General features: G+C 48.0%; 1 protein-coding gene across 1 annotated transcript in view; it reads left to right on the top strand.

Moving 5' to 3' along the window:
* Window positions 1–25,764, top strand: part of LOC146835028 (cytochrome P450 4B1-like) — a 235,963-nt gene that overhangs the window by 141,612 nt on the left and 68,587 nt on the right. Inside the window, exon 8 of the mRNA XM_085602689.1 lies at window positions 19,323–19,513. Coding sequence (XP_085458815.1) covers window positions 19,323–19,513 — 191 coding nt within the window. The remainder of the gene's footprint in view (window positions 1–19,322; window positions 19,514–25,764) is intronic.

The raw sequence follows: 25,764 nt of genomic DNA on the forward strand, positions 1-25,764 counted from the left end.
AGAGGAGGAAAAGTGCACCATGGGCTGTGATTGTAACACGAGGCAGCGCGGCCCCAAGCCACGAGGTGCCCCAAAGTGAGTCTTGCATTTGTAGAGCACAGAGGGGGGTGGGGGTTGCATTGTGTTTTTGACGCCGATAAACTCACGCCCCGCACACGCACCTGTAGGATAGCTGAGCAGGTTAAGTGATCGCGGCTGAGGACTGTTTGCAACCTGAAGGTCTTTGCTTCCAACCATGTTGGAGTTGCGCCCATGAGTGGCGTGCTGCTCACCGGCTTATAGTTATAGCTGCTTGACTGTTAAAGTAGGAGCTATTAAACCACGACAGAATTATAACAGTTGCATCGCGTCTTTGCTTGTTTCTCATTCCAGTGGAAGAAATTCAGACATTTCAGTTTAAACAAGCATTCGCCGCACGCGCGCCTCGCGCTTAAAGTAAAAAAATAAAAAAAAAAGACAAGCCCGGCGGAGCGTGGCGCGCGCGCTTGGGGGCGCGGACCCTTTGAAGTGCTCTCAAAAAGCGGAGTGCATGGCGGCACAAAGCGTATGATTGTGCGCGTGCTAGCAATGCAATCCGCTTTTTGGGAGCACTTTTAAAAGCCCCTATAGTCTCGCTTAGCGATCGCTTACGCGATAGCAAGGCGAGACCTAAAAATCTGACATGCAGACTAAAACATGCACTTTGAATACCAGCAGCAGACTTCCCTGGTGAGCAGTAGCTTTTCTACCGTGATCTAATGAGCAACTAGAGTGCTACCATTCAGAATTTATGGCAAATGTGTGATACATCTGAATGCCTTCTTGATGGAACCAAGTAAACAAACATTGAAAATGCAATAGGTCTCCCCTCGTTTAAGTTAAAGCAATTCTGTTTGTAATTGGGTGGCTTTTTAGCTTTGCTTGTATTAGTGTTTTTCAAACTTTCATGTACATAACATGCATATGTATGCATATATGTATATGTATGCATGCATTTATATTTGTATTTATATAGATATGCAGTTTATATATATGTTTATATATGTATGTATATGTATATACACATACATATATAAATGCATATGCATATATATGCATATATATATATATGTGCATATGTGTGCGTGTAGAGAGAGGTAGTGAGGTAGAGGTGTAGAGGTAGAAGTGTAGAGGTAGAGAGGTAGCGGTAGAGGTAGAGAGGTAGAGAGGTAGAGAGTAGTAGAGAGAGAGGTCGAGTGAGGTAGAGAGGTAGAGAGGTAGAGAGTGGAGAGTGAGTAATAGAGAGTAGAGAGTGAGTAGTAGAGAGTAGTAGAGAGAGTAGCAGAGAGTGAGTAGTAGAGAGTAGTTGAGAGTGAGTAGTAGAGAGTGAATAGTAGAGTAGTAGAACGTGAGTAGTAGAGAGTAGTAGAGAGTGAGTAGTAGAGAGTAGTAGAGTAGTAGAGAGTGAGTAGTAAAGAGTGAGTAGTAGAGAAAGTAGTAGAGAGTGAGTAGTAGAGTAGTCAGTCAGTGTCAGTCAGTGTCAGTCAGTCAGTGTCAGTCAGTCAGTGTAAGTCAGTCAGTCAGTCAGTCAGTCAGTGTCAGTCAATCAGTGTCAGTCAGTATCAGTCAGTCAGTGTCAGTCAGTGTCAGCTAGAGCAGCTCTGCTGACCTGGTTCTCTGGCTCTAAAGCAGCTCTGCTGACCTTGTTCTCTCCCTCTAAAGCAGCTCTGCTGACCTGGTTTCTCTGGCTCTACAGCAGGTCTGCTGACCTGGTTATCTGGCTCTAGAGCAGCTCTGCTGACCTAGTTTTTAGGCTACAGAGCAGCTCTGCTGATCTGGTTCTCTGGCTCTACAACAGTTCTGCTGACCTGGTTCTCTGGCTCTAAAGCAGGTCTGCTGACCCGGTTCTATGGCTCTAAAGCAGTTCTGCTGACATGGTTCTCTGGCTCTAGAGCAGCTCTGCTGACCTGGTTCTCTGGCTCTAGAGCAGCTCTGCTGACCTGGTTCTTAGGCTCTAGAGCAGCTCTGCTTACCTGATTCTCTGGCTCTAAAGCAGCTCTGCTGACCTGGTTCTATGATTATAAAGAGGCTCTGCTGACTTAGTTCTCTGGCTCTAGAGCAGCTCTGCTGACCTGGTTCTCTGTCTCTAAAGCAGCTCTGCTGACCTGGTTCTCTGGCTCTAAAGCAGCTCTGCTGGCCTAGTTCTCTGGCTCTAAAGCAGCTCTGCTGACCTGGTTCTCTCCCTCTAAAGCAGCTCTGCTGACCTGGTTTCTCTGTATCTAGAGCAGCTCTGCTGACCTAGTTCTTAGGCTCTAGAGCAGCTCTGCTGACCTGGTCCCTTGGCTCTAAAGCAGACCTGCTGACCCGGTTCTCTCCCTCTAAATCAGCTCTGCTGACCTGGTTCTCTCGCTCTAAAGCAGCTCTACTGACCTGGCTTCTCTGGCTCTACAGCAGCTCTGCTGACCTGGTTCTCTGGCTCTAGAGCAGCTCTCCTGACCTGTTTTCTCTGGCTCTACAGCAGCTCTGCTGACCTGGTTCTCAGCCTCTAGAGCAGCTCTGCTGACCTGGGTCTCTGGCTCTAAAGCAGCTCTGCTGACCTGGTTCCCTGGCTCTAGAGCAGCTCTGCTGACCAGGTTCTCTGGCTCTAGAGCAGGTCTGCTGACCTGGTCCCCTGCTCTAGAGCAGTTCTGATGACCTGGTTCTCTGCCTCTAGAGCAGCTCTGCTGACCTGGTTCTCTGGTTCTAAAGCAGCCCTGCTGACCTGGTTCTATGGCTCTAAAGCAGCTCTGCTTCCTGGTTCTCTCCCTCTAAAGAGCTCTGCTGACCTGGTTCTCTGGCTCTAATGCAGTTCTGCTGACCTGGTTCTCTGCCTCTAAAGCAGCTCTGCTGACCTGGTTCTTAGGCTCTAGAGCAGCTCTGCTTACCTGATTCTCTGGCTCTAAAGCAGCTCTGCTGACCTGGTTCTATGATTATAAAGAGGCTCTGCTGACTTAGTTCTCTGGCTCTAGAGCAGCTCTGCTGACCTGGTTCTCTGTCTCTAAAGCAGCTCTGCTGACCTGGTTCTCTGGCTCTAAAGCAGCTCTGCTGGCCTAGTTCTCTGGCTCTAAAGCAGCTCTGCTGACCTGGTTCTCTCCCTCTAAAGCAGCTCTGCTGACCTGGTTTCTCTGTATCTAGAGCAGCTCTGCTGACCTAGTTCTTAGGCTCTAGAGCAGCTCTGCTGACCTGGTCCCTTGGCTCTAAAGCAGACCTGCTGACCCGGTTCTCTCCCTCTAAATCAGCTCTGCTGACCTGGTTCTCTCGCTCTAAAGCAGCTCTACTGACCTGGCTTCTCTGGCTCTACAGCAGCTCTGCTGACCTGGTTCTCTGGCTCTAGAGCAGCTCTCCTGACCTGTTTTCTCTGGCTCTACAGCAGCTCTGCTGACCTGGTTCTCAGCCTCTAGAGCAGCTCTGCTGACCTGGGTCTCTGGCTCTAAAGCAGCTCTGCTGACCTGGTTCCCTGGCTCTAGAGCAGCTCTGCTGACCTGGTTCTCTGGCTCTAGAGCAGGTCTGCTGACCTGGTTCTCTGGCTCTAGAGCAGTTCTGATGACCTGGTTCTCTGCCTCTAGAGCAGCTCTGCTGACCTGGTTCTCTGGTTCTAAAGCAGCTCTGCTGACCTGGTTCTATGGCTCTAAAGCAGCTCTGCTTCCTGGTTCTCTCCCTCTAAAGAGCTCTGCTGACCTGGTTCTCTGGCTCTAATGCAGTTCTGCTGACCTGGTTCTCTGCCTCTAAAGCAGCTCTGCTGACCTGGTTCTCTCCCTCTAAAGAGCTCTGCTGACCTGGTTCTCTGGCTCTAATGCAGTTCTGCTGACCTGGTTCTCTGCCTCTAGAGCAGTCCTGCTGACCTGGTTCTCTGGCTCTAAAGCAGCTCTGCTGACCTTGTTCTCTCCCTCTAAAGCAGCTCTGCTGACCTGGTTTCTCTGGCTCTACAGCAGGTCTGCTGACCTGGTTATCTGGCTCTAGAGCAGCTCTGCTGACCTAGTTCTTAGGCTACAGAGCAGCTCTGCTGATCTGGTTCTCTGGCTCTACAACAGCTCTGCTGACCTGGTTCTCTGGGTCTAAAGCAGCTCTGTTGACCCGGTTCTATGGCTCTAAAGCAGTTCTGCTGACATGGTTCTCTGGCTCTAGAGCAGCTAGCTCTGCTGACCTGGTTCTCTCCCTCTGGAGCAGCTCTGCTGACCTGGTTCTCTCCCTCCAAAGCAGCTCTACTGACCTGGTTTCTCTGGCTCTACAGCGGCTCTGCTGACCTGGTTCTCTGGCTCTAGAGCAGCTCTGCTGACCTGGTTCTTAGGCTCTAGAGCAGCTCTGCTGACCTGGGTCTCTGGCTCTAAAGCAGCTCTGCTGGCCTGGTTCTATGGCTCTAAAGCAGCTCTGTTGTCTTGGTTCTCTGGCTCTAGAGCAGCTCTGCTGACCTGGTTCTCTGGCTCTAAAGCAGCTCTGCTGACCCGGTTCTATGGCTCTACAGCAGTTCTGCTGACCTGGTTCTATGGCTCTAGAGCACCTCTGCTGACCTGGTCCCTTGGCTCTAAAGCAGATCTGCTGACCTGGTTCTCTCCCTCTAAAGCAGCTCTGCTGACCTGGTTCTCTCGCTCTAAAGCAGCTCTACTGACCTGGTTTCTCTGGCTCTAGAGCAGCTCTGCTGACCTGGTTTCTCTGGCCCTAAAGCAGCTCTGCTGACCTGGTTCTCTGGCTCTAGACCAGCTCTGCTGACCTGGTTCTCTGGCTCTAAAGCAGCTCTGCTGACCTGGTTCTCTGGCTCTAGAGCAGCTCTGCTGACCTGGTTCTCTGGCTCTAGAGCAGCTCTGCTGACCTGGTTTCTCTGGCTCTACAGCAGCTCTGCTGACCTGGTTCTCAGCCTCGAGTGCAGCTCTGCTAACCTGGGTCTCTGGCCCTAAAGCAGCTCTGCTGACCTGGTTCTCTGGCTCTAGACCGGCTCTGCTGACCTGGTTCTCTGGCTCTAAAGCAGCTCTGCTGACCTGGTTCTCTCCCTCTAAATCAGCTCTGCTGACCTGGTTCTGTGGCTCTAGAGCAGCTCTGCTGACCTGGTTTTCTGGCTCTAGAGCAGCTCTGCTGACCTGGTTCTCTGGCTCTAGAGCAGCTCTGCTGGCCTGGTTCTCTGCCTCTAGAGCAGCTCTGCTGACCTGGTTCTTTGGTTCTAAAGCAGCTCTGCTGACCTGGTTATATGGCTCTAAAACAGCTCTGCTTCCTGGTTCTCTGGCTCTAGAGAGGCTCTGCTTCCTGGTTCTCTGGCTCTAGAGAGGCTCTGCTGACCTGGTTCTCTGCCTCTATAGCAGCTCTGCTGACGTGATTCTCTGGCTCTAGAGCAGCTCTGGTGACCTGGTTCTCTGGCTCTAAAGCAGCTCTGCTGACCTGGTTCTCTCCCTCTAAATCAGCTCTGCTGACCTGGTTCTCTGGCTCTAGAGCAGCTCTGCTGACCTGGTTCTCTGGCTCTAGAGCAGCTCTGCTGACCTGGTTCTCTGCCTCTAGAGCAGCTCTGCTGACCTGGTTCACTGGTTCTAAAGCAGCTCTGCTGACCTGGTTCTATGGCTCTAAAGCAGCTCTGCTTCCTGGTTCTCTGGCTCTAGAGCAACTCGGCTGACCTGGTTCTCTGCCTCTAAAGCAGCTCTGCTGACCTGGTTCTCTCCCTCTAAAGAGCTCTGCTGACCTGGTTCTCTGGCTCTAATGCAGTTCTGCTGACTTGGTTCTCTGCCTCTAGAGCAGCTCTGCTGACCTGGTTCTCTGGCTCTAAACCAACTCTGCTGACCTTGTTCTCTCCCTCTAAAGCAGCTCTGCTGACCTGGTTTCTCTGGCTCTACAGCAGGTCTGTTGACCTGGTTATCTGGCTCTAGAGCAGCTCTGCTGACCTAGTTCTTCGGCTACAGAGCAGCTCTGCTGATCTGATTCTCTGGCTCTACAACAACTCTGCTGACCTGGTTCTCTGGCTCTAAAGCAGCTAGGCTGACCCGGTTCTATGGCTCTAAAGCAGTTCTGCTGACATGGTTCTCTGGCTCTAAAGCAGCTAGGCTGACCCGGTTCTATGGCTCTAAAGCAGTTCTGCTGACATGGTTCTCTGGCTCTAGAGCAGCTCTGCTGACCTGGTTCTCTCCCTCTGGAGCAGCTCTGCTGACCTGGTTCTGTCCCTCCAAAGCAGCTCTACTGACCTGGTTTCTCTGGCTCTACAGCGGCTCTGCTGACCTGGTTCTCTGGCTCTAGAGCAGCTCTGCTGACCTGGTTCTTAGTCTCTAGAGCAGCTCTGCTGACCTGGTTCTCTGGCTCTAAAGCAGCTCTGCTGACCTGGTTCTATGGCTCTAAAGCAGCTCTGCTGACTTGGTTCTCTGTCTCTAGAGCAGCTCTGCTGACCTGGTTCTCTGGCTCTAAAGCAGCTCTGCTGACATGGTTCTCTGGCTCTAGAGCAGCTCTGCTGACCTGGTTCTCTCCCTCTGGAGCAGCTCTGCTGACCTGTTTCTGTCCCTCCAAAGCAGCTCTACTGACCTGGTTTCTCTGGCTCTACAGCGGCTCTGCTGACCTGGTTCTCTGGCTCTAGAGCAGCTCTGCTGACCTGGTTCTATGGCTCTAAAGCAGCTCTGCTGACTTGGTTCTCTGGCTCTAGAGCAGCTCTGCTGACCTGGTTCTCTGGCTCTAAAGCAGCTCTGCTGACCTAGTTCTTAGGCTCTAGAGCAGCTCTGCTGACCTGGTTCTCTGGCTCTACAACAGCCCTGCTGACCTGGTTCTCCGGCTCTAAAGCAGCTCTGCAGTTCCGGTTCTATGGCTCTAAAGCAGTTCTACTGACCTGGTTCTCTGGCTCTAGGGCAGCTCTGCTGACCTGGTCCCTTGGCTCTAAAGCAGATCTGCAGACCTGGTTCTCTCCCTCTAAAGCAGCTCTGCTGACCTGGTTCTCTCACTCTAAAGCAGCTCTACTGACCTGGTTTCTCTGGCTCTATAGCAGCTCTGCTGACCTGGTTCTCTGGCTCTAGAGCAGCTCTGCTGGCCTGGTTTCTCTGGCTCTACAGCAGCTCTGCTGACCTGGATCTCAGCCTCTAGTGCAGCTCTGCTGACCTGGGTCTCTGGCTCCAAAGCAGCTCTGCTGACCTGGTTCTCTGGCTCTAGAGAAGCTCTGCTGACCTGGTTCTCTGGCTCTAAAGCAACTCTGCTGACCTGGTGCTCTCCCTCTAAATCAGCTCTGCTGACCTGGTTCTCTGGCTCTAGAGCAGCTCTGCTGACCTGATTCTCTGGCTCTAGAGCAGCTCTGCTGACCTGATTCTCTGGCTCTAGAGCAGCTCTCCTGACCTGGTTCTCTGCCTCTAGAGCAGCTCTGCTGACCTGGTTCTCTGGCTCTAGAGCAGCTCTGCTGACCTGGTCCCTTGGCTTTAAAGCAGACCTGCTGACCTGGTTCTCTCCCTCTAAAGCAGCTCTGCTGACCTGGTTCTCTCGCTCTAAAGCAGCTCTACTGGCCTGGTTTCTCTGGCTCTACAGCAGCTCTGCTGACCTGGTTCTCTGGCTCTAGAGCAGCTCTGCTGACCTGGTTTCTCTGGCTCTACAGCAGTTCTGCTGACCTGGTTCTCAGCCTCTAGAGCAGCTCTGCTGACCTGGGTCTCTGGCTCTAGAGCAGCTTTGCTGACCTGGTTCTCTGGCTCTAAAGCAGCTCTGCTGACCTGGTTCTCTCCCTCTAAATCAGCTCTGCTGACCTGGTTCTCTGGCTCTAGAGCAGCTCTGCTGGCCTGGTTCTCTGCCTCTAGAGCAGCTCTGCTGACCTGGTTCTTTGGTTCTAAAGCAGCTCTGCTGACATGGTTATATGGCTCTAAAGCATCTCTGCTTCCTGGTTCTCTGGCTCTAGAGCGGCTCTGCTGACCTGGTTCTCTGCCTCTATAGCAGCTCTGCTGACCTGGTTCTCTCCCTCTAAAGAGCTCTGCTGACCTGGTTCTCTGGCTCTAAAGCAGGTTTGCTGACCTGGTTCTCTGCCTCTAGAGCAGCTCTGCTGACCTGGTTCTATGGCTCTAAAGCAGCTCTGCTGACCTGGTTCTCTGGCTCTGGAGCAGCTCTGATGACCTAGTTCTCTGGCTCTAAAGCAGTTCTGCTGACCTGGTTCTCTGCCTCTAGAGCAGCTCTGCTGACCTGGTTCTATGGCTCTAAAGCAGCTCTGCTGACCTGGTTCTCTGGCTCTGCAGCAGCTCTGATGACCTGGTTCTCTGGCTCTAAAGCAGTTCTGCTGACCTGGTTCTCTCCCTCTAAAGCAGCTCTGCTGACCTGGTTTCTCTGGCTCTACAGCAGCTCTGGAGACCTGGTTCTCGACCTCTAGAGCAGCTCTGCTGACCTGGGTCTCTGGCTCTAGAGCAGCTTTGCTGACCTGGGTCTCTGGTTCTAGAGCAGCTCTGCTGACTTGCTTCTTAGGCTCTAGAGCAGCTCTGCTGACCTTGTTCTCTGGCTCTACAACGGCTCTGCTGACATGGTTTCTCTGGCTCTACAGCACCTCTGCTGACCTGGTTCTCTGCACTCATGATGCACTCACCCGACTTCGTGAAAATATATTTTAAAATAATATGTTTATTATAAGTACATATATGTGAGTTGCGCACCCAGCGCGCCCCAGCCCATATATGATAGTTTTTAGGCTACAGAGCAGCTCTGCTGATCTGGTTCTCTGGCTCTACAACAGTTCTGCTGACCTGGTTCTCTGGCTCTAAAGCAGGTCTGCTGACCCGGTTCTATGGCTCTAAAGCAGTTCTGCTGACATGGTTCTCTGGCTCTAGAGCAGCTCTGCTGACCTGGTTCTCTGGCTCTAGAGCAGCTCTGCTGACCTGGTTCTTAGGCTCTAGAGCAGCTCTGCTTACCTGATTCTCTGGCTCTAAAGCAGCTCTGCTGACCTGGTTCTATGATTATAAAGAGGCTCTGCTGACTTAGTTCTCTGGCTCTAGAGCAGCTCTGCTGACCTGGTTCTCTGTCTCTAAAGCAGCTCTGCTGACCTGGTTCTCTGGCTCTAAAGCAGCTCTGCTGGCCTAGCTCTCTGGCTCTAAAGCAGCTCTGCTGGCCTAGTTCTCTGGCTCTACAGCAGCTCTGCTGGCCTGGTTCTCTCCCTCTAAAGCAGCTCTGCTGACCTGGTTTCTCTGTATCTAGAGCAGCTCTGCTGACCTAGTTCTTAGGCTCTAGAGCAGCTCTGCTGACCTGGTCCCTTGGCTCTAAAGCAGACCTGCTGACCCGGTTCTCTCCCTCTAAATCAGCTCTGCTGACCTGGTTCTCTCGCTCTAAAGCAGCTCTACTGACCTGGTTTCTCTGGCTCTACAGCAGCTCTGCTGACCTGGTTCTCTGGCTCTAGAGCAGCTCTCCTGACCTGTTTTCTCTGGCTCTACAGCAGCTCTGCTGACCTGGTTCTCAGCCTCTAGAGCAGCTCTGCTGACCTGGGTCTCTGGCTCTAAAGCAGCTCTGCTGACCTGGTTCCCTGGCTCTAGAGCAGCTCTGCTGACCTGGTTCTCTGGCTCTAGAGCAGGTCTGCTGACCTGGTTCTCTGGCTCTAGAGCAGTTCTGATGACCTGGTTCTCTGCCTCTAGAGCAGCTCTGCTGACCTGGTTCTCTGGTTCTAAAGCAGCTCTGCTGACCTGGTTCTATGGCTCTAAAGCAGCTCTGCTTCCTGGTTCTCTCCCTCTAAAGAGCTCTGCTGACCTGGTTCTCTGGCTCTAATGCAGTTCTGCTGACCTAGTTCTCTGCCTCTAAAGCAGCTCTGCTGACCTGGTTCTCTCCCTCTAAAGAGCTCTGCTGACCTGGTTCTCTGGCTCTAATGCAGTTCTGCTGACCTGGTTCTCTGCCTCTAGAGCAGTCCTGCTGACCTGGTTCTCTGGCTCTAAAGCAGCTCTGCTGACCTTGTTCTCTCCCTCTAAAGCAGCTCTGCTGACCTGGTTTCTCTGGCTCTACAGCAGGTCTGCTGACCTGGTTATCTGGCTCTAGAGCAGCTCTGCTGACCTAGTTCTTAGGCTACAGAGCAGCTCTGCTGATCTGGTTCTCTGGCTCTACAACAGCTCTGCTGACCTGGTTCTCTGGGTCTAAAGCAGCTCTGTTGACCCGGTTCTATGGCTCTAAAGCAGTTCTGCTGACATGGTTCTCTGGCTCTAGAGCAGCTAGCTCTGCTGACCTGGTTCTCTCCCTCTGGAGCAGCTCTGCTGACCTGGTTCTCTCCCTCCAAAGCAGCTCTACTGACCTGGTTTCTCTGGCTCTACAGCGGCTCTGCTGACCTGGTTCTCTGGCTCTAGAGCAGCTCTGCTGACCTGGTTCTTAGGCTCTAGAGCAGCTCTGCTGACCTGGGTCTCTGGCTCTAAAGCAGCTCTGCTGGCCTGGTTCTATGGCTCTAAAGCAGCTCTGCTGACTTGGTTCTTTGGCTCTAGAGCAGCTCTGCTGACCTGGTTCTCTGGCTCTAAAGCAGCTCTGCTGACCCGGTTCTATGGCTCTACAGCAGTTCTGCTGACCTGGTTCTATGGCTCTAGAGCACCTCTGCTGACCTGGTCCCTTGGCTCTAAAGCAGATCTGCTGACCTGGTTCTCTCCCTCTAAAGCAGCTCTGCTGACCTGGTTCTCTCGCTCTAAAGCAGCTCTACTGACCTGGTTTCTCTGGCTCTAGAGCAGCTCTGCTGACCTGGTTCTCTGGCTCTAGAGCAGCTCTGCTGACCTGGTTCTCTGGCTCTAGAGCAGCTCTGCTGACCTGGTTTCTCTGGCTCTACAGCAGCTCTGCTGACCTGGTTCTCAGCCTCGAGTGCAGCTCTGCTAACCTGGGTCTCTGGCCCTAAAGCAGCTCTGCTGACCTGGTTCTCTGGCTCTAGACCAGCTCTGCTGACCTGGTTCTCTGGCTCTAAAGCAGCTCTGCTGACCTGGTTCTCTCCCTCTAAATCAGCTCTGCTGACCTGGTTCTGTGGCTCTAGAGCAGCTCTGCTGACCTGGTTTTCTGGCTCTAGAGCAGCTCTGCTGACCTGGTTCTCTGGCTCTAGAGCAGCTCTGCTGGCCTGGTTCTCTGCCTCTAGAGCAGCTCTGCTGACCTGGTTCTTTGGTTCTAAAGCAGCTCTGCTGACCTGGTTATATGGCTCTAAAACAGCTCTGCTTCCTGGTTCTCTGGCTCTAGAGAGGCTCTGCTTCCTGGTTCTCTGGCTCTAGAGAGGCTCTGCTGACCTGGTTCTCTGCCTCTATAGCAGCTCTGCTGACGTGATTCTCTGGCTCTAGAGCAGCTCTGGTGACCTGGTTCTCTGGCTCTAAAGCAGCTCTGCTGACCTGGTTCTCTCCCTCTAAATCAGCTCTGCTGACCTGGTTCTCTGGCTCTAGAGCAGCTCTGCTGACCTGGTTCTCTGGCTCTAGAGCAGCTCTGCTGACCTGGTTCTCTGCCTCTAGAGCAGCTCTGCTGACCTGGTTCACTGGTTCTAAAGCAGCTCTGCTGACCTGGTTCTATGGCTCTAAAGCAGCTCTGCTTCCTGGTTCTCTGCCTCTAAAGCAGCTCTGCTGACCTGGTTCTCTCCCTCTAAAGAGCTCTGCTGACCTGGTTCTCTGGCTCTAATGCAGTTCTGCTGACTTGGTTCTCTGCCTCTAGAGCAGCTCTGCTGACCTGGTTCTCTGGCTCTAAACCAACTCTGCTGACCTTGTTCTCTCCCTCTAAAGCAGCTCTGCTGACCTGGTTTCTCTGGCTCTACAGCAGGTCTGTTGACCTGGTTATCTGGCTCTAGAGCAGCTCTGCTGACCTAGTTCTTCGGCTACAGAGCAGCTCTGCTGATCTGATTCTCTGGCTCTACAACAACTCTGCTGACCTGGTTCTCTGGCTCTAAAGCAGCTAGGCTGACCCGGTTCTATGGCTCTAAAGCAGTTCTGCTGACATGGTTCTCTGGCTCTAAAGCAGCTAGGCTGACCCGGTTCTATGGCTCTAAAGCAGTTCTGCTGACATGGTTCTCTGGCTCTAGAGCAGCTCTGCTGACCTGGTTCTCTCCCTCTGGAGCAGCTCTGCTGACCTGGTTCTGTCCCTCCAAAGCAGCTCTACTGACCTGGTTTCTCTGGCTCTACAGCGGCTCTGCTGACCTGGTTCTCTGGCTCTAGAGCAGCTCTGCTGACCTGGTTCTTAGTCTCTAGAGCAGCTCTGCTGACCTGGTTCTCTGGCTCTAAAGCAGCTCTGCTGACCTGGTTCTATGGCTCTAAAGCAGCTCTGCTGACTTGGTTCTCTGTCTCTAGAGCAGCTCTGCTGACCTGGTTCTCTGGCTCTAAAGCAGCTCTGCTGACATGGTTCTCTGGCTCTAGAGCAGCTCTGCTGACCTGGTTCTCTCCCTCTGGAGCAGCTCTGCTGACCTGTTTCTGTCCCTCCAAAGCAGCTCTACTGACCTGGTTTCTCTGGCTCTACAGCGGCTCTGCTGACCTGGTTCTCTGGCTCTAGAGCAGCTCTGCTGACCTGGTTCTATGGCTCTAAAGCAGCTCTGCTGACTTGGTTCTCTGGCTCTAGAGCAGCTCTGCTGACCTGGTTCTCCGGCTCTAAAGCAGCTCTGCAGTTCCGGTTCTATGGCTCTAAAGCAGTTCTACTGACCTGGTTCTCTGGCTCTAGGGCAGCTCTGCTGACCTGGTCCCTTGGCTCTAAAGCAGATCTGCAGACCTGGTTCTCTCCCTCTAAAGCAGCTCTGCTGACCTGGTTCTCTCACTCTAAAGCAGCTCTACTGACCTGGTTTCTCTGGCTCTATAGCAGCTCTGCTGACCTGGTTCTCTGGCTCTAGAGCAGCTCTGCTGGCCTGGTTTCTCTGGCTCTACAGCAGCTCTGCTGACCTGGATCTCAGCCTCTAGTGCAGCTCTGCTGACCTGGGTCTCTGGCTCCAAAGCAGCTCTGCTGACCTGGTTCTCTGGCTCTAGAGAAGCTCTGCTGACCTGGTTCTCTGGCTCTAAAGCAACTCTGCTGACCTGGTGCTCTCCCTCTAAATCAGCTCTGCTGACCTGGTTCTCTGGCTCTAGAGCAGCTCTGCTGACCTGATTCTCTGGCTCTAGAGCAGCTCTGCTGACCTGATTCTCTGGCTCTAGAGCAGCTCTCCTGACCTGGTTCTCTGCCTCTAGAGCAGCTCTGCTGACCTGGTTCTCTGGCTCTAGAGCAGCTCTGCTGACCTGGTCCCTTGGCTTTAAAGCAGACCTGCTGACCTGGTTCTCTCCCTCTAAAGCAGCTCTGCTGACCTGGTTCTCTCGCTCTAAAGCAGCTCTACTGGCCTGGTTTCTCTGGCTCTACAGCAGCTCTGCTGACCTGGTTCTCTGGCTCTAGAGCAGCTCTGCTGACCTGGTTTCTCTGGCTCTACAGCAGTTCTGCTGACCTGGTTCTCAGCCTCTAGAGCAGCTCTGCTGACCTGGGTCTCTGGCTCTAGAGCAGCTTTGCTGACCTGGTTCTCTGGCTCTAAAGCAGCTCTGCTGACCTGGTTCTCTCCCTCTAAATCAGCTCTGCTGACCTGGTTCTCTGGCTCTAGAGCAGCTCTGCTGGCCTGGTTCTCTGCCTCTAGAGCAGCTCTGCTGACCTGGTTCTTTGGTTCTAAAGCAGCTCTGCTGACATGGTTATATGGCTCTAAAGCATCTCTGCTTCCTGGTTCTCTGGCTCTAGAGCGGCTCTGCTGACCTGGTTCTCTGCCTCTATAGCAGCTCTGCTGACCTGGTTCTCTCCCTCTAAAGAGCTCTGCTGACCTGGTTCTCTGGCTCTAAAGCAGGTTTGCTGACCTGGTTCTCTGCCTCTAGAGCAGCTCTGCTGACCTGGTTCTCTGCCTCTAGAGCAGCTCTGCTGACCTGGTTCTATGGCTCTAAAGCAGCTCTGCTGACCTGGTTCTCTGGCTCTGGAGCAGCTCTGATGACCTGGTTCTCTGGCTCTAAAGCAGTTCTGCTGACCTGGTTCTCTGCCTCTAGAGCAGCTCTGCTGACCTGGTTCTATGGCTCTAAAGCAGCTCTGCTGACCTGGTTCTCTGGCTCTGCAGCAGCTCTGATGACCTGGTTCTCTGGCTCTAAAGCAGTTCTGCTGACCTGGTTCTCTCCCTCTAAAGCAGCTCTGCTGACCTGGTTTCTCTGGCTCTACAGCAGCTCTGGAGACCTGGTTCTCGACCTCTAGAGCAGCTCTGCTGACCTGGGTCTCTGGCTCTAGAGCAGCTTTGCTGACCTGGGTCTCTGGTTCTAGAGCAGCTCTGCTGACTTGCTTCTTAGGCTCTAGAGCAGCTCTGCTGACCTTGTTCTCTGGCTCTACAACGGCTCTGCTGACATGGTTTCTCTGGCTCTACAGCACCTCTGCTGACCTGGTTCTCTGCACTCATGATGCACTCACCCGACTTCGTGAAAATATATTTAAAAATAATATAAGTGTATTATAAGTACATATATGTGAGTTGCGCACCCAGCGCGCCCCAGCCCATATATGATATCACGCGGGACCCGCCACCGTGCAAGCATCTCGTACCGTAATGCGTATATGTCACGAATGCATAGGAGCAGGAGTCACGGACTGGTCGCATACCAATCGCGCACATCACGCAATATTAAATGTATATGATGTAACTGAAAAACACGCAGCCATCGCACACCGTACGCGGATCCTTCACGACTTTTCTAAAATAGCGGCTAGAATCCGCGCACCCACCGTGATGTGTGCACTTTGAGTGCGCGACTCCGAAAAAAAATTGGAAAAACATTTTTTCAAAGAAAATAATATAAATATATTACAATAATTTTTTAATGTTTTTTTTGCAATTTTCTGAAAAATGTATAATGTTATTTAATGAATAAAATATTTATAAATGAACAGTTAAAAAACTGTAGAAAATCAGTACAAAAAAATAGGTATAACTACTATCACACTTAAAAATTAGCATTTAAAAAAGCTTTGAAATTCACTGAAAAAATCCATAGGTTTCAGAGACATTATAGATAGAAATTAGCATTTAAAAAAGCTTTGAAATTCACTGAAAAAACCATAGGTTTCAGGGGTGTTATAGTTAGCTGGCCATTTCACTCGTACAAAACCATAGAAATTCCTCCATTATAGCTAGTTCTGCTAACTATAACTTGCACGCCCGCAAAGCACTGCTGATGATGTCACATATTGCATCATTCATGACATGGTCAGTGACATCACTGATGACATCACTGATGACATCTCAAATGACATCACTGATGAGGTGCAAATGTATCTAATATTTTAACTTAACATGATGACGCTCTGTTTGGCAAGCACGTCAATGACACCTTGCAAGCAGCAAGGCTCACTCTGACATGGCAAGATCTTTTGACACATTACAATTTCAAAAGAAACCCCCTTTGGAGCAACCCACAAAGAGACACTTATCCATATCACTGAAGATAGATTCTGGATCTCATCATATATGGTCAGGTGGTAGAGTTCACCAAGATCCCGCCTACCACTCCAACAAAACGAGGTTGCCCACCTCATCTCCATCTGCTTCAAAAGGGAGTGCTAGCTACGCTATCCAAAGGTTCCATAGAGAAAGGACTACATTCTCAGTAAATAAGACTTTTATTCACGGTTTTTTCCTCGTAGACATGAAAACAGAGGTGTGGCGATCCATCATAGTCCTCCTGAAATGAAATAAGTATTTTCGGAGACAATCTATTTATGTGGTCACTCTCTGCCACCCACCCACACATCAGAGTTCTCCCATTTGGCTTCAAATCAGCTTCCTGCATTTTTTACCTACTGCTTAGCCCCTTAGGCAGATTTTTTTCAGGGAGGACGATCATCAGATATTCCCCTACTTTGACAACTGGTTGACAAAAGCAACAACAGCATTTCAAGCAGCCCAGGCCACAAAGGCTTGACTAAAGTTATTTCACAAACTAGGTCTCCTTGTGAATTATCAAAGATCATCAACTCCTCCATCCAAGAAGATACTGTCCCTGGGCCGCAACACCAGACCAGGACTTTCTATCCCATGACAAGCAGCGAAAGCTCTAAGTACTGGCTCTCGAACTAAATAACAAAATTTAACGAAATGAAAAATAAGGTCAGCTCGTCTTCAATTAGCTTCTGTGCATCATGTCCTCAGCAAATAATATGATCCCTCTTGCACACCTGCAAATGCGAGCCTTACAGGAACAGCTACAAAAACAATAGATTCGAACAAAAGAATCGCTCAAGGGCCTGGTGAACTTCACACAGGTAGGATGGAAGCTCTGGAGTGGGCATGCTAGACCTCCCACCTGTCAAAGTACCTCACGTTCTTACCTCAAATACCTCACTTCTTAATAACTACAGATGCCTCCCTGGAGAGCTGGGTTGGTCATCTACAGAACCTGCATATTCAAGGAAAGTGACCTCCGCTCCAGAAGAGGATACATATGAATCACTTGGACCTCAAAGTCATCTAACTCAGTCTCCAAGTTTACATGCCAATGATAGCAGATTCTTTGGTGTTAGTTTGCAAGGACTATACCACCAGCATGCAATACATGAACAAACATAGTGGCACAAGATCACTGATGCTGTCTAAGGAAGATCAGGAAATCTGGAGCTGGCTAACAGCACACAGAATAACTTCTCAGGCCAAACATGTTCCGGGGACTAGCAATCTCTGGAAACTGGAACTGGTAACAGCCTCCACGAATGACAGTTTGATCAGTCGGCGCTAAATATGATCCTCTCGTTTTGGGGCAAACTGGCTCTAGGTCTCTTTGCAACAAACAAAAACTGCAAATGCCAGTACTATGCAAGTTGTCATCCCCATTCAGGACTGTGGCGGAATCCGTTTTGACAGATGGTCTGGGATCTTTGGCTACCTTTTCCCACAATACCATTAATACCAAAGGTTCTCAGTCAGAGGAGAACAGAGCAGTTTAATCTCATCCTCATAGCCTCTGGGTGGCCCACGCAGCATTAGTTCACGGAGTTTCTCCTGCTATAAGAATACAACCATATTCACCTACCAACACCCCTTAGAATTTTGAAGATAAGCTAAGGTCAAGTCCTTCATCCTGACCCAACCTCTCTCCTCGTATGCGCACGGCTCTTAAATTCCATGAATTCAAAGATCTCTATATTCCTCAGGACTGCAGTTGTATTCTCTCCAAGTGAAGGCAGAAGCCACGATATAGACGTGTAGACTGTAATGGAAATGTTTTTGCCTGTGGCACCAGAAATAAACCTACATCCTCTACTAGCATAATCTGGCAGGTAACTACTTTATCTCCTCTCGCTAGCTCGTGATTGCTACACGCATCTGTTAAGGTATGGCTTGCAGCATATCAGGATCTAGATGCTCATCACATTTCCCCTCTTTCTGCTCTAGCAGAACCATCAAACATTTCATGAAATAATTATTCTTAGTTATTTCCTTCAGTAAGAGTTCCTTCCCCGGATGGGCACATGAAGATAGTTCTATCTCAACTCATGAAGAGTTCAATCAAACCCATTCGCAGAGCACACCTCATATTTCTCACATGGAAAGTCTCCTTGTACTAGCACTCACTCAGACCAGGAGAGTAGATAAGATACATGCTTTCTCAACTCAAGAACCTTCTTGCATCTCACATGGAATGTAGTACTTTTCAGAACCAATCCATACATTTATTCCCAAGATTCCTTCGGATTTTGATAAATGAAACTTTTATAATTTGGACTTTCTTTCCAAATCCAGCATCTCCAGCTGAGAGATCTATTCATACGCTAGGTATCAAATGATATCTAAAATGTTACTTACATCGCACTAAACAACTCAGAGAACTGACCAACTGTTCAACTCAGATGGACACTCTCGTAAGGGTGTTTCAGTCACAATGGCAACCAATGCTCGATGAATTTCAGCTTCAATGCAGTTCTGCCACTCAAAGGCTGGCAAGACCCTCACAGCAAAAACCAGCATTCACTCAAATAGGGCTATTTCCTCCTCAACTACTTTGTTTGCGGAAGTGCCTCTGGAGAAGATATGTTGTGTGGTGACTTGGAAGAGTCTGCATGTAATTCATGCAGCATTATTACCTGGAATCGGCACAGCGCAGTGATGCAGCGGCTGGACAGGTTTTACTGCACCACTTACTTCAATAAGGGGAGCCTCTTTTGGTTTCATGTGTTTGCTTATATAATTAAGCAAATTGTAATGTATGAAATTTACATATATATTGATTTATTAGTGCATATGAATGTTATGTTGTATATTTTCTACCCACCATCTGCTATTTGCAAGAATACTACAAAATATACAAATACAGTTACTGTGTGATATTCTGATTCAAGCATGTGAATCTATGAAAGATCCAGTACTGGAGAAGAAATATGTTACTTACCTTTAACTGCAGTTCTCCAGTATTGGTATCCTTCATAGATTCTGGATTATTTATTCCCGCTTGTGCTAGAAAATCTGAGGGACTTAGCCTCTGTTGAGAGTGTTCTGATTGGTTATAGTTCAAGTTTGGTCCTTTTTTAAAAGGACATAGATAGGCTATTAAACTGATTATTTCATTGTCATTTATAGCCCATAAAAGTGAAACATACTGCTTTATTATGGTACCGCGGGACTCCCACTTCGACAACAGGTAATGATCCAATACGTGAGAACTGCAGTTACAGGTAAGCAACTTATTTTATTTCTCTATAATAGAATAGTCCTGCAAAGTAAAGGTCACTAATGACAGTATGTCCTGTTTGGAAAGGTTTCTATGATTCCTTTCACATTATAAATAATAGAGACTTCTCCTTTATACACTATGCCAGTCTCCCTGAAAATCATGCACCACTAAAAAGTGGGCTTTCCACTGTCACTCTGGGGCAAATTGTCAAATTAAAGGCACAACTAAGCCACAATTCATAAAGCTCCGGAATATTTTCCGCTACGTGTAATGGGTGCCAGTATTGCTAAATATGTTTCTTATAGAATGCCTCTTCTTATATATTTATAGAAGTGCCTGTTTCAAACCCATATCAGGCAGAACACAAGAATACAAAATCAGAGCTTTCATTTACTTAGATGCTCAAATTGACATAATCAACTTATTAAGTGCCTGACATTGATACCATAAAGATTATAACAATTGAAGTGTGCCTACTGTTGGAGAAGGCCAGTTTCAAACAAACTTACTTATGTATGAGGGAGAATTTTGAAGTCAACTTCATCTTCTACAGCTAAATAGTGGAGCAGTTTTCAATATAACTTGACAATGTACTTGAGTAATTTTTCTAACTCTTCTAGAGCAAATTGACAGAAGTTTCTAAGAGCACTCAAATACCTTAATTGAGATTTTTCTTTAGCAACTTAACAAATTACATGTATCAATTTGACTTGATCTTCCAAAGGACTGGTAGCTCAATGAAGCTATTTAATGCTATATTAGCTTTGGATCTGTTTCCTAATATGTCTGTTTTATTAGGATGAAAATGGACAACCACTATCTGATAAGGACCTCCGGGCTGAAGTGGACACATTCATGTTTGAAGGTCACGATACAACAGCCAGTGGGATATCCTGGATGTTATACTGCATAGGCCAAAACCCAGAACACCAAACGAAATGCAGGGAAGAGATTAAGGAAATCCTGGAAAAAAGGGACACAATTCAATGGTGAGATCAGGCATCTTTCTTGCACATTGGTTTTACTCTTTTCATTGCCTTAGTTGTTGTCCACTGATTGGTTGAACTGTGTAAGATACCATGCAGTAGAGAGCATATAGCCCTCTGCTATGGGAGGCTCTTTTCAATTGGAGAAATCAGAAAAGATTGCTTGTGCAATGGAAGTGGCAACTCCTATTTGTGTATGCACACAATGAATGTTCAAAAAGGGCGAAAGGTGGGCTCATATGCTTGTGTTACTTGCCACCCATCTGCATTTGTCTGAGGGAGTCCCACACGGGCTGTAGAATCAGGCTAGCCCAGTTATAAGTATGACATGTTAATTGGCAAGAACCTCCCAATGGCTGTAGCAAGCCATATGAGTGTTTGTTGTACACAATGATGGCAGTACCCTCACTAATCACACCACATCATCTCTGAATGACTTTCGCACTCTCAAGTATCTTGTGTATATAACAGTATGGTTTCTTCACGCCCATGGAACCCTGAAGAAGGAAGTCCAAAGTGCCCACTTGACATACATTGGCATGCATGCTCTTTGATGGCATGAGGATCAGCCTGTCACCGTGGGAGTTGTGGACTTCTGAAGTGATCATCCCAAAAGAGTTCTAGGCTACCACTGCAAACCTACTGCTGCATGAGCTTGAGGGACACACTCAGGTAGAAGCTAACCGTGGGAAATGAACTCCGCTCCAGTAGCGGAGGTTGCGGAGACTTGCTAACTACACGTTACATTGAAATCACGGAATTCATACAAACACTCTGACTCCGCCACGAAGCAGAGTTAGCTACTGCACCCACAACCCTTTAATAAAACAACTTTACCTTTGCATGCTAAAAAGCATATAACCAATTCACAAAAGTGAGCCTTGAAAAATATCAGGCAATGAGAGAGGTGATGATTTTGGGGTCCCCCCTAGCCTAGGGGGAGGACCAAGCAAATGCCTTTGAACACAAAGAGCATATCATGCTGAACGATTCGGTGGTGGTCCCATCCTCCTAGGACCACCCCAAGCAAAGATATGGGCAAAAATACAATGCCAACCAAAGGCCCAGCAAAGCATTATGGGGCGACATTCAAGAGTGCAGTGAATATTATACTATTAGCTCTCAGCTGATTCAGGAGAGTTGCTGCCAGCTTGAGGAATGTTTTGATATTGGATACTATAATATTCACTGCACTCTAGTATCTCATCCCATAATGCTTTGCAGGGCCTTTGGTTGGAATTGTATTTTTGCCCATAACTGTGCTTGGGGTGGTCCTAGGAGGATGGGACCACCACTGAATCGTTCAGCATGATGAGATCTTTGTGTTAAAGGCATCTGCTTGGTTCTCTCCCTAGGAGAGGGAGGACACCAAAATAATCACCTCTCGCACTGCTTGCTATATTTTTATTTTCACTTTTGTGAGATGACTATATGCATTTTAGCATGTAAAGTTAGAGTTACTTGTTGTTTTACCAAAGGTATGTGAGGTTTCTGTTTTATTAATTGGGATGAGATGGAACGGAGTTATGGAGCGGAGTTTCATGGTTTCAGATGCCCAAGTGCTACTTTTTTGAGTGCCTTCTGAAATCATACCTGAGCCAAACTGTCACAATCTAAGTTCCTGGCCACTGCAAGAGTGTCCTACATGGGAACTGAGCAGTAGAAACAATAGCCATTGGCTGCTGCAGAAAGGAGGCGGGAGATAGGAGCAAGAGGAGGAGCAACCTTACTCTAGCCATGTGCACAGCTTCAGGCCGTAGTGAAGGTAGCGGAAGCGGGTAAAAACTGCTATGCCACGTTGGGCCCTAAGCGGTACAGGGCTTAAGGCCTTCGCCTTCGGCTCGGTACTTTAAGACTGGAACGAGCCTTTAATGGCCTGTACAGCCCGCTAAGGCGGGTTCTAAGGCTATAGTAGATCATGTGACAGTTCCAACTGCAAGAAGTAAAAGTCATAGACAAATATAGTAGCAAGCAGACTAAGAATGTGATGGAAAAAAGGGAATGCGTTGTGATACTTCCATCACATGTAAGTGCCTCCCCTCTATCAATCTATTTATAAATACATTGCCGGTAGGACAGCCGTCACGAGATGAATCGCTCCGTAAGAGCAGTTGGCGCCTGTACCATTTGCTAAAATTAGCACCAGACCGTTGTGGCAACTTTTCTCACCAATTGGGTTCAATTGGTGGACCAGACTGAGCATACAACTATCTGGTTCAGTATTATTGTTTTGACATATTTTGCACTTCTTTGTTTGGCAGTAGCTGTATTACACAGATCCTGATGAAAGCCGAAATACTTGAATAGATCATTGCGGCTGAAACATGTTGATCTAGCTAATGAAGCCTTTTATAATTTTGATAGGCTCATTCACAGCATTTTAATCCTGCCACAGGGTAGCTCAAAGTATATTGCTAACCATGTAGGCAGTTTTAACTCACTTACACATTCAGCACTGCACTTCACTTGTTCACACCCCACGCTCACATAGGGTTGTTAGGACAACCCATGTGCCAACAAATAAAACATAACATCCCTGAACTCCCTCCTCGTAGAGAGGGGGTCGTAGCCCGTGCCATGACTAGGTCCCGACACAAGGAGGCACCCCTATGATGAAGCATGACACCTTCTGGTGAGTGAGGGGAGTTGTCCTTTAAAAGGGATATTCCCCACATATTCCTGATTGTTATTGGTTATTGTGGCTCACATTCCTCCTTGACTGCTACTCCGGACCCGTGGGTTCTTTGGGTATTTATTTAGAGACGAAGCTCAGGTTTGAAATGCATTGCTATGAGTGGTGTCAAAAAAGTTACTTTTCTCATTTTATTTCTCATACGATTCTTTGCTCTCTGATACAGAAAAAAACAGCTGCCAGCCCTTAGCAGACAGTCCCCTTGTTTAATTTCCACTTGTTATTTTGAGTTTCATTCACATTGATCAAAGGGTGGAACACTTAAGGGAGCAGTCAAAAAAGTAGGTTTCCTATTTTAACTTTCATAGGAATCGCACAGGTAAAGTGCAGTTATGGTTATTAATCACAACTGACAGATCACTGAAATTCAGCAGTTATAGTTATGACCACGCACAATAGCCAAACAAACTATAACTCACATTCCAAATGCAGTGTTCAATGCTTATGATTTCATATTATCAATAAATAACAATGCCTAAGAGGAAAATGTAATTAAATAACAACACATACTCAAACAAATAAATAGTACTACCTTCATAATTGTCACTTTTAAAGTGGTAAGGGTAATGTGATGTATAATTTCCTCTGGTGGGAAAGATATGGTTTGCATGGCTGTCGTTCAAGGCATAGAGTTTTGTCCTTACCATAACTTGCAAATTATAGTGGCTTTTAGGTTTTCATTTGTAACCATAACTGTTCTTTAACCAGAGCAACTGGAATTATGTGATTTTGCGGCTGTGATGTTATATCAGGGATTTAACTCATGTCCACATTATCCATCTTTATGCATAGTCTGCAGATTTAAAATATAAAGTCACTAGCTCGAATGGATGAAAAGTTACTAAATACTTGGCGACAAACGTAGCGCGCTCAGTGAAAGTCCCTTTGCAAAGTTTGGCTGGTCGTTTTTCAGTTGCTTATTGCTGCATCTGGATGTCTAACTGATACTACTGTATGATACCTAAGTCAAGACAGTGTTAAGAAGTGTAAAAATAACAAAATAATTAAGTAATACTATCCCAAAATGTGGCGCATTATGCTGCATAATTTATCTCGTCTTTCCACATAATTTAGTCAACCCTGCTGCATAATTGTATTCTCCTCCATCACTTAATTCCAATGGCCCTGGTTTTAACTGTGTGTTTTTAAGGAGATTTTATACAGGGATAGTGCCTTCGTATTTACGGTTAGGTCAAAGTTTCCTTTGAACATTTATTTTTTGTTCTCTTAATAACTATAGTGCTCGGCACAGAACTTTCCCAAACAAAAGTTCATCCAATTAGGTTTGGCATGTCAAGATTTAGGCCATTTGGGAAGTGTGTACCAAAAAAGGGGTGGGTATCCAAACAAGCATTTGCATGCAATCGGTCTTGCCTTTGGGACCTTATATGTATTTATCTATGCAGCATATTAGCTTGGGTGCTGAAACATTTACTGTTCTAGCAGTACCACCCTTCACTGCCCTTGATACAACTGTGGTGGGGGCCGGAACAAGAGGGAAGAGCGCTAAGGAAGAAAGAGGAAAGCCTGCAAATGCACTAATATAGAGTGTTAGTGAGCAAATAAAACTTCACGGAGGGTACTGTAGCACTAAAAAAAATATTAAAGTAAAAACTTCGATTGCAAAGCATCCTGCCCAGCCTAATAAGTGCGTGTCATTCCGGATGAAGGGTTTAGGTCACCCCTGCCAAAGTTACTGGGTACAGGTGTTTACATATGAGAGTGCTGATAGGACAAGCCTCACACATGTATGTTGCTTGTATGCAGGGGTCAGAGATGCCTCACTGTTGCAAGTCGCTCAACAATGTTGTAAAAAAGGGCCTAAGTGTTCCCCCTAGTTCAGATAAGGATATGAATGGAGCCTCACTTCATGCACAGAGAAAGGGTGGGTTGAGGGAAACGTTGCATTTATGCTTGGAGGTTCACACTGCGCTCTCTCTCTCTCTGCAGGATCCCAGCAGTGGTAAAGCGAAGGTGCCATCAAGGAATGCAAGCCCTCCACTCACCCCCCAACCAGTTGGGTAGTCAAATACAGCCATGATTTGAGTACCACTGGCCCCTCGCTGGACACGGTTCCACTGTACCTGCTGCACTATTAGTAGATACGCCGGGTTGCTGTCACCACCTAGCCAGAGCTGCTCTGCCTGGGCATGTATCTGTGAGTGGGGGGCCAGGTGGGACATAAAAAGAGGGGTTGTTGTGAGAAGCATTTCAAGTGTGAGCAGAATGTGCACCCCTTTTTACTTGGGTCTGGCACGGGCACGCGGAAAGCTGATCCTAAATGTGACAAGGCCGTTATAATATTACGACGGTGCATACCTGCCAAGGTTTCAGGTTGCTTATGTGTGATATTTTCATAATTTCAGTGTAATTATGAGTGACTTTTAACGACTATGAGTGACACTTTCTCTGGAGCAAACTCTAGCAATGAAGAAGGGGGAAACATAAATATCCAAAATTACACCCATTTGACCAACAAGAAACTCTAAGAACATCCTAAAACTACTGCAAAGCACTAGAAATGGAAGGCCACTAGGTTGTTGGGGGGCCCCAGTGTGGAGCCGGAGCCAGCCTCAATGATGCTGACCTCAACTTTGTGCAGACTGCAGACAGTGACTGCAAAGCAAAGCTCAGCTCAGGCACTGTAACTTTACTTAGAGGGCTGGCTACTGACTCAGGAAGTTAGATAAAATATCTCCGTGACACTCACTCCCCCACTATTACCTGCTGTCTCTCCTGTACAGTCATCACAGACTCCATCAAAGGCAGCTTGTTCTATTCCGGCCCCAGCTCCTCCCCTCAGATAGCAGGCATGGGGAGAAATACCCAGTGGAATAAAAGGCCTGACCACCCCTGACTACTACAAGATATATGTTGTATGTTAGGTGGGGTCCTGTCGTGTGGGGTGTACAGTTACAACAGTACGCCCACAGAATGAAATAAAACCACATACACAAAAAGTCCTCTCAATTAAAAAAAATATTCTGCAACTAAATTACTAAAAAGGCAGCACAACTATGTAAGGGTGTGATTGGTAGCAATAAGGCCCAATATTAAATAAAATGCAATCACCCCTCCTGATTGTTAGTAAGCAGCTGTGCACACTGTGCCCAGGTGAGTATTCTACAAGTGTGACTTTCACCAACTTTCTAATAACCAAGCAAAGTGCCTGACATGACTGCCACCACTTTTGTAAATTCGTCCCTCTAGAGCGTAGAGTGACAGAAGCAGGGTTGTGAATTGCTGTGTATACCTGCCTTTCTTTATCGTAATGAGCATCACTTCCCGAAATATGCAATGGAACTACCCATGGTGTTACAATAATCTCAGTTTAAGGAATCAAATGGTTGTCTTTGGAAGCTGATATGTATATTCACGCTGCTTTACAGTGGAATGCCCTCAAGCATTGGTGCTTCATGTATGTATTTTGGTATAACACTGCTTCCTAGTAGAGTAGCAGAGTAGTTTACATAAATACAGTATAGATGAGATTCAAAGTGAGTCTCAAACTCACCTGGCATTGGGTTCAGAGGTGCGGCGCTTCTGTACTGGGTGCTACGCA

This window comes from Triturus cristatus, chromosome 4_2 (assembly GCF_964204655.1).
Source record: "Triturus cristatus chromosome 4_2, aTriCri1.1, whole genome shotgun sequence".
Classification (NCBI taxonomy): Eukaryota; Metazoa; Chordata; class Amphibia; order Caudata; family Salamandridae; genus Triturus; species Triturus cristatus.